The 8226-nt window shown below is 37.4% G+C and overlaps 1 protein-coding gene across 1 annotated transcript; it reads right to left on the reverse strand.

The window, feature by feature from the left end:
• Window positions 1-1173: 1173 nt before the first annotated feature.
• Window positions 1174-8026, reverse strand: rab33a (RAB33A, member RAS oncogene family). Its single transcript, XM_010898836.3, has 2 exons — window positions 7742-8026; window positions 1174-2443 (listed from the first exon to the last, which is right to left on the reverse strand). The coding sequence occupies exons 1-2, from the start codon at window positions 8009-8011 to the stop codon at window positions 1994-1996; spliced, it is 720 nt and encodes a 239-aa protein (XP_010897138.1). The 5' UTR covers window positions 8012-8026; the 3' UTR covers window positions 1174-1993.
• Between the last annotated feature and the right edge of the window lie 200 nt (window positions 8027-8226).

Consider the following 8226-nt stretch of genomic DNA (forward strand, 5'->3'; position numbering starts at 1 on the left):
ACTGTGAATCGTTCAGAATAAATGTCCAGTGATATATACTTTGTAAATGAACAAAGGTGAAAAATTATAACTATATAATTGTAGGAATTATAGAGTTGGCACCAATCAACTAAAATGCAACCTGTTTTTAATACTGGACATATGTATTGCACCATGCACTATGTTAAAAATAAAGGGGTGTTACTCCTGTGTTCAATAGACCCCGTTTTCAGTTAGACCCAATGTACAGGGGAATGTTTCAATAAATAATACAACACACTCTCAAAACATTGCCTTCTTACAACCTTCTTACAAGCTATATTTCTTCATTGGCTGGGATGGTAAACACAAGATGGAGTAGTTTTGCCACCTCTGGCCTCTTGTTGATTGATCAATATGGGAGGGGCAGCCCCTCTCAACCCAGTCAAATGTTTTGTCTGTCCTAGCACCCCAATGGTGCAGCCAGCCTCACATTCTCCTTATGACAGCAGTGCCCCTGCTCATGTTCGGAAACCTCTCAAAACACTACTTTTAATAAATAATTATTGTAATGATCATAATATTCTGAGAATTCTTGGTACTAGAAGTATTATTAAAATTAGCATAACACATAATGCATTTTTGTTAGTTCTCTTACTCTTGCTACCATGCTATCTATTAACTGAACTTGTATTTATTGCTTTTAAACTTCTTCATTGCAGTACTTTTAATTTAAAGGGAATTAGTCTTGCAAGACTTGCTTATTATTTCTAGTAGAATGAAGGTGCCAGCACAGCTACAGACCCACCTAAGAAATGTTGCCCGGTCGTGTACATAAAGGAATATTTTGTATGAATGCAGTATCTCTGATTCAATGGGTACTCAGTAGATCTGTTGTCTCAAGTAGCCCATGTATTTCATTGGGGATATACTGTCAAACCAGGAGTAGGCTACAGGGAGAAAAAAATATACACAAAATATGGAGCTATAATGAAATGTCATAAATGTGACTCTTTGTCTAAGTATCATGAAAATACATTTCCCTGAAAGTCAAATAGTTTTTGATACATTTAAAGAGTCTTTGTACTAAATGTTTTAAATAGAAAATGTGCCAACTGAAAGATCCTCCCTCCAAAATGCTGTTGTAAGTATGTGGTTTGTGTTAACCAGCTGCAAAATGTATTAAAGTACACATGATATTTGTAGATTATTTTTTTATTTTAAGACAGGACACTCACAAATTGAATGTTTTGGAGAGACTTGAGTCAGAAATGTGAGGATGATCAATAGAGAGAAAACAGGAAGGTGAAAGCAGGACAAGCAGACCTGAAACTAGAAACCCCTACTGGGACAGAGGGGTAGGGTTGTGGGCTTGCTTTATGACAAAACCAGATGCTAGCATAGTTGTTTTCCCCATCCTCTGTGTTATGGCTATGATAATTCATTGTGAAGGATTATCAGTCTTAATACATAATGTTAATAAAACATGTACAAACAATATATTTAGCAAATATAAATAATGGCTGTGCAAATGTCAATGTAATGCCCAAACTGTCTGACATGGAATACCATATTTTTATGAAAGCCCCTTCATGAGAAACATGTTACACACAACTTAATTGCATGAAGCAATAATACTGACCGCAGAAATGTACAGATATGTACAACTCAAATACAAAATAAATAAACATACTTTAAAAAAAACACAACACTGAATGACCTCTCTTGCCTTAAGGCCATTATTAGGAGGAAATACAGAATTTGATGATGATAATATATCAAAGAAAGTTAGTTAAACAAGAGAAGGTCAGAAATAGGTGTACACAGACTGACAGACCTACCATAAACAATTTAGGCCATTCAACGAGAAACATTTAAACAACTGCAGGCACATTCCTTTGATAAATGTTACAGTAACATTAGAACAAAAACGTCTAATGTTGTTTATGTTAAATTATTCAATTCAAGTCACAGCAGTATTAAAAGGGAAGGGAGAGGATTCATTGCAGATCGGAGAAGCGTCACAGTATGTCCTTCAGCAAGGGCAGTTGCTCTTATTAACATCTGTCTCTTGTGAAAGCCTAACCCTTCCATCCTCTCTCTCCACATCCCTGTACAGCAGGGACTTCTGGGCTTTCAGCCGACACGCCAGGCACATGAAAATTGAGTCCACGTTTTGGCTCTCCTTGGGGTCCTTTGCCGAGGTCTCAAAAAGCAGCATGTTGTGGGCGTCTGCAAACTTGAGTGCAGTGTTGGAGGGCACTTGGATCTGATTAACCAGGTCACACTTGTTACCCACCAGAACGCGAGGCACCGTGGACGAGACGCGGTGGCCATTGCATTCCTGGATCCACGTCTTCAGGTTCTGAAATGAAGCCATCTTGGTGACATCGTAAACAAAAACCACAGCGTGCACATTACGGTAGTAATGTTCTACCATGCTCTTCCTGAAGCGCTCCTGTCCTGCCGTGTCCCACACCTGCACCTGTTGACGAGTAAAATCACATCCAGTGGTCAGACAAGATTTGTGGTTAGAGAAAGGTGACAGTATGTCTAGATACATCATGGATGTCAGAGGGTTGAGACAATCACAAAATAGTTCATATAAAATGCAGCAAAGCACCCAAACCCTATCTGTCTGTCAATCAAATGGTTAAATGCAAATGTTCCATAAATGATCTCATATTGATTGATAAAAAGAACCAACAGAGAAAAATAACATCTTTTATTATTTTTTTGGACATACTAGAAACAAGAGGAGCCAGAAAAAAATAGTGAAAGTCCTACAGGCAGAAGCTGGCATTTAACCAATGACACCTGGGGAAGTTACAGGGTGCATTTCATCTGAAATGCAAACAGCCACACCGTAAAAAACATGAAACATGAAATTGACTAAAACACATAATAATAAATGAAAATGAGGTTGTTTTATTTGACCAAAAGCCATATATTTCATTTGTCAGATTCGCCCCAAAACAGGTTTGAAACCAGCTCTACATAAAACTGTCAAAAAAAAAGATTCATGTAGAAATAGTTTCATCAGTGACCAAATGGCCTAGGCGTGTCATCTCTTGCTTGTCTACACAGGCTGCCTGTCTATACGTACTGCAATATGGTGTAGCACTAGAAAGTGGAATCAACACTGTATTAGCTTTGAGAATCAAAGGTTTTGAGGTTTATGTTGATATGCGAAATTAGCAGTGCATGGGTTTACAAATGAGTTCTGATACAAGGGCAAAGCCGGAAGTAAACATGGTTCAAGTGATACATATTTACAGTCAACTCAAGAATAATTGGCACCCTTCATGAAATTCATTAAAAGTGAATGCAGAACATAAATGACGAAAGCGTATTTTAAACTAGTTGTATTTTAAGCTAAATGGTAAGAGGGAGCCATATACTTTCATTAAAACACAATAATTTCACAAACTTAAAGCATTTTATTAAATAGTATGATTTTTTCTGCCAAATATAGGTTTTCAAAAGTTACCCATGAAATGAATATCTTGTGAAGCCTCCCCTGCATTGGATAACAGCACTGTCCCTGTTAAGTATGACAAAGTTGGAATGTACTCCCTTTAGGAGTTACTCCCTTTTGGAGTTATCGTTGTCCACTCCTCCACACAGCACATTTCAAGATCCTTGACAGTCTTAGTTTCGCGCTTGTGGACTGGTATCTTCAATTCAAACCACAGGTTTTCAACAGGATATTAGTCTGTTTTGGAGTAATTGACTTATTGAAAGGTCCATTAATGTCCAAGTCTCAATCTCCTGTCAAAGGCAGACAGATTTTGGGATCTAATATTCCGGTACTTTGTGGAATTCATTATGGCATTCATTCATAACCTGCCCCTGGTCCACTGGTAGAATCCTTGGATTCTTCTTTGCCCCCCTCACCATCTTCCTCACTGTGCGTGGGGGGAATATGCACATGCATCCTCCTATTGGCAAATTTGCAACTTCTGAAATGTTCTTATTGTTGCTCTGACTGTGATTTTTTGTTTTATCCATAGTGATAGATGACAAAGTGATTTTGACGGCATGCAACCTCATATTTATACCCCAGGGAAACAGGAACAGGAGAAAGGCATCCATACAGTTCCTGAAGACCTGAGGCCAGCTAAGAAGTATAGAATATCAGAGCACAAGACATCTGTTTTACATATTTTTTTGTGGAGCCAATACATTTAAAACCATTTTTTGGCAGTACAAATCGTTTTACTCAATAAAATGTTATGTGAAATGATTGTGTTGAAATTAAGCTTGAGCCCAAAATATGACAATTTTCTTTTGTTTTTAAACTTTTTGCATTCCCTTTTGCTCAATTTCTTGAAGGGTGCACATGTACTTGTTGATTTGACTGTATGATCGTAATAGTCAACACAGTGAAGGGTTTTGGCATTGAGCTGCCTTTAAAGACATGACATGGTTCTATAGCTTATTCTGTCGACTTCGTGAAGCATTTATTTTGCGGGAAAATTAGGTACAGACATTATTTAAAACATCTCAGGTTGGTGTGTAAATACTCCAACAAAGCGATTGTTGCAGCAGCTGTCCGGGTGGCTGGTCTCAGACGATTTTGGAGGTAAGGATGCTGGATGTTGAGATCCTGGGCTGCTGTGGTTACACGTGGTCTGCGGTTGTGAGGCCGGTTGGATGTTCTGCCAAATTCTCTGAAACGTCTTTGGAGATGGCTTATGGTAGAGAAATCAACATTCATTTCTGGTGGACATTCCTGCAGTCAGCATGCCAATTGCACACTCCATCAAAACTTGCGACATCTGTAGCATTGTACTGTGTGAACGAACTGCACATTTCAGAGTGGCCTTTTATGGTGGCCAGCCTAATGCATGCCAATTGCACACTCCATCAAAACTTGCGACATCTGTAGCATTGTACTGTGTGAACGAACTGCACATTTCAGAGTGGCCTTTTATGGTGGCCAGCCTAATGCACACCTGTGCAATAATCATGCTGTCTAATCAGCATCTTGATATGCCACACATGTGAGGTGGATGGATTATCTCTGCAAAGGAGAAGTGCTCACTAACACAGATTTAGACACATATATTTGAGAGAAATAGGCCTTTTGTTTACATAGAGAAAGTCTCGATCTTTGTGTTCAGCTAATGATAAATGGGGGCCAAAACAAAATTGTTGCGTTTATAATTTTGTTCAGTGTATTTTGTATGTCAAACGTTTAATCTCTCACAGTGAAGTATGCATGTGGTTGCTAAGGAAGGTTTGCTCCTCTGTGCCTTCAATTTGAAGTGGAAAATTCATTAATCAGAAAATGTTTTAGAAAAACATTAACGTCTGACAGTAGATTCATAAGAATTACATTGACTCACCACTAAATGGTTAAGCTTTACTTAAATGGGCAATATGTAATATGCAAGTTAGTGTTATAATAACACACAACATTAACTGTTGTATTTGTATTTTAGCTGATGCTCTTAACCAGAGCAACGAACAGAAGCAAGTGGCAATTAGGGTTAAGTACTTTGCTCAAGGGCACAACAGATGTTTCACCTTGTTGGCTCAAGGTTTCAAACCAGCAAACTTTTAGTTACCGACTCAGTGCTCTAATCATTTGATTATCTGACACCTGATAATTTGTCCTTCCCAGACTGAAGAATTTGTCCTTCCCTTTTTTCCCTCTCCATCATTCCATCCAAGACAGATGATTCCTGCTAAATGATAAATCAAGAATTGAGTTAAGGTGACTGAGCATTATGGGGTAGCATAGATATGCATTTTTTTTTAGGTCCCAGGAAGAGTGGGCACATTAAAAGACAATATTTATTGTTAAAAATAAAATAATACACCTTTGTAATACATCACAATTGAGTGGGGAGATGTCAGTCCGCTTACAATATCAATAGAGCAGAAAAGATCTAATCTTAGAGGAGCTATATATATATATAAAAGGTTTAAACCAGAATAATAGCTAATAATAGTTATGCAAAAAACGCTTTCAACACTCTTGTCAGATTGATAACAGTTTTCGGAGTTTCAATTTACAAATCTAAACTTTACAGTTTCTTCATAAAAGTTAAGCATTATCTAGATAGCTATGTAGACTCTAACATGTTCTAAACAGCTAATTGCCACTTGTGAACACAATAAATAAAAGGAGAAAGGACGAAAGTGATCAATGTTTTTCACAGTTGTTGTCCTCCTCAAGCGTGAGCTAGATGGCTCTTTTTGAACAGCTATTTTTGGTGAATGTTGGGAACCGAATCAGGTTGGCAAAAGGAGCCGTTCATTTGGCTCCTTACTTTCCTTCATTTTTAAACTCAAACAGTGAAAATGTTCAGATGTTCAAATATTTAGTGAAGATTGTATAGCTGCAGTACAGAATCTCTAAATAGTTCGGAGGGTATGTCTTTTTGTTCTACGTGAATTGTTCCAGAGTAAGGTAACGTCAAGAAACAATTACATGTTCTAATACATATGAAAGGTAGGATACAAAGTGTTTAAACACACATTTCATGCTCTAAAATAATTCTAGCCTACGTTTTTGCCTTTCTATTTGAGATTTACACTTCTTTATTATTTTGGAGTTATTTTGAAGCATTTCAAATGAAGGGCCATTAGGGAGCCAAATGATCCGGCTCTTTCAGGTGAACGGATCCAGAAGATCCAGCTCACTAAAAAGACTTGGACTGCCCATCGCTTATGTGAGGCTCAGAATATAATCCCTACAATAGTCTAAAGGGATATTAACATAATTGACAATTGAAACTTTAATTTAGGAGATTATTTTGTAAATGTGAAGTCAAAATCAGATAAAATCACAAATGCACGTCATACCATTTGGAATGCCTATCCATTATTGTGTGAAACCGCGCAAGCTACAAAAAATAAATCTGTATATCGTTGTAAACTCGCTCGAACTAGCAACACTTGATAATTTTCGAGTTTGGAATCAAACCGTAAATGGAGGGTCGAGTGGGAAGTGGTCATGATGGGTTCATTTGCTATTTATAAGCAAACCACTCGCACTCTGTCGCACCCCCTGCTGGTGGCAAAACGTATAAACAATTTCCAAAGGGAATCCCTGGAGAACAAAGCTGAAAATAACAGTAGATACAGTAAAACATGTACCACACATACAATATTATCCCATAAATGTGTGAGCATCACATCTAGAATTTAAAACAAATTAAGAACTCTTTCACATTTATATTAGGGAACACATTTATAAATAAATACAAGATCGTATTAGCTAAAAATGTCACACTCATATACACACAAACACAAATACACACACACACGCGTTTACTAGCCTTGCTATATTTGTAATAATAATCAACAATTTATCACACATACACACTAGCTAGTTGTATTACTGCACTTACTTAAACATATAACAATGTAAAAACGTCAGTTACAATCAGATTTGAACCAAAAACAGATACCAACCAAAATATGACGTCAAAAAGGAGGCTACATCTTAATCTGGTTTTGATCTGGTTTATAAGACGTCCTGACCAGATATCAATATGAAAGTACCTCTTTAGCACGTCGTATGCACATGTGTGTACATTCCTAACTATAAACATGCAAACATTGTTGATAGCGCTAATAATTTAAGTAAACATTCAATTTATCAACCCATTAGTCTACATCTACAGCAGATTAATCATTAACATAACAATTATATTCGATGTAATGACATGACAGATTTATAACGGCTAAGTGAACACACGAATCAATGATTGCAAAAGAAAAATGACAGCCTCCACGGACAGAGTTCTAATAATTAAGGCTATATTACCTTTATTTTTTCGCCCTCTATTTCCACCGCTTTCTCCCTGAAATCCACACCGATTGTCGCCTCCGTCTTCTCGGGAAAACTCCCACCGGTGAAGCGGAAGGTTAAGCAGGTTTTCCCTACATTTGAATCCCCGATTACAATTATTTTAAATATTCGTGTCTGAACACTCGAATCTAAGGACGTGCTAAGATCCACAGATGATGTAAAATGTGTATTTCTTGAGTTTCTCGAAACGGCATCTCCCTCATTTTCAAGAGATTCATTTGCCATTACGATAAGATGATGTAGGCTACAGACTTGTGTTCTGGTCTCGCGGATGGGGGAAGGTGAGGAAGGCAGGCAGGCAACTCTCCCAAGCAGCTTCCTCACGGAAGGAGACAAAAAATATCTATTTTCAGTATTCCTCTAGTTCCAAATATGCATGTATAGGTCAATTTATAACGGATAGGTAATGTGTACTTTAATTTATAACCTCAAGATAAAAC

Source organism: Esox lucius, chromosome 4 (genome assembly GCF_011004845.1).
Source record: "Esox lucius isolate fEsoLuc1 chromosome 4, fEsoLuc1.pri, whole genome shotgun sequence".
Lineage (NCBI taxonomy): Eukaryota > Metazoa > Chordata > Actinopteri > Esociformes > Esocidae > Esox > Esox lucius.

Excerpts from the sequence above, each read along its gene's own strand:
- rab33a (XM_010898836.3), bottom strand. The coding sequence starts at position 8,011 with ATGGCAAATGAATCTCTTGAAAATGAGGGAGATGCCGTTTCGAGAAAC. Across the intron at positions 2,444-7,741 it reads TAGAGGGCGAAAAAATAAAG|GTGCAGGTGTGGGACACGGC; the intron begins GTAATATAGCCT and ends ACTCGTCAACAG.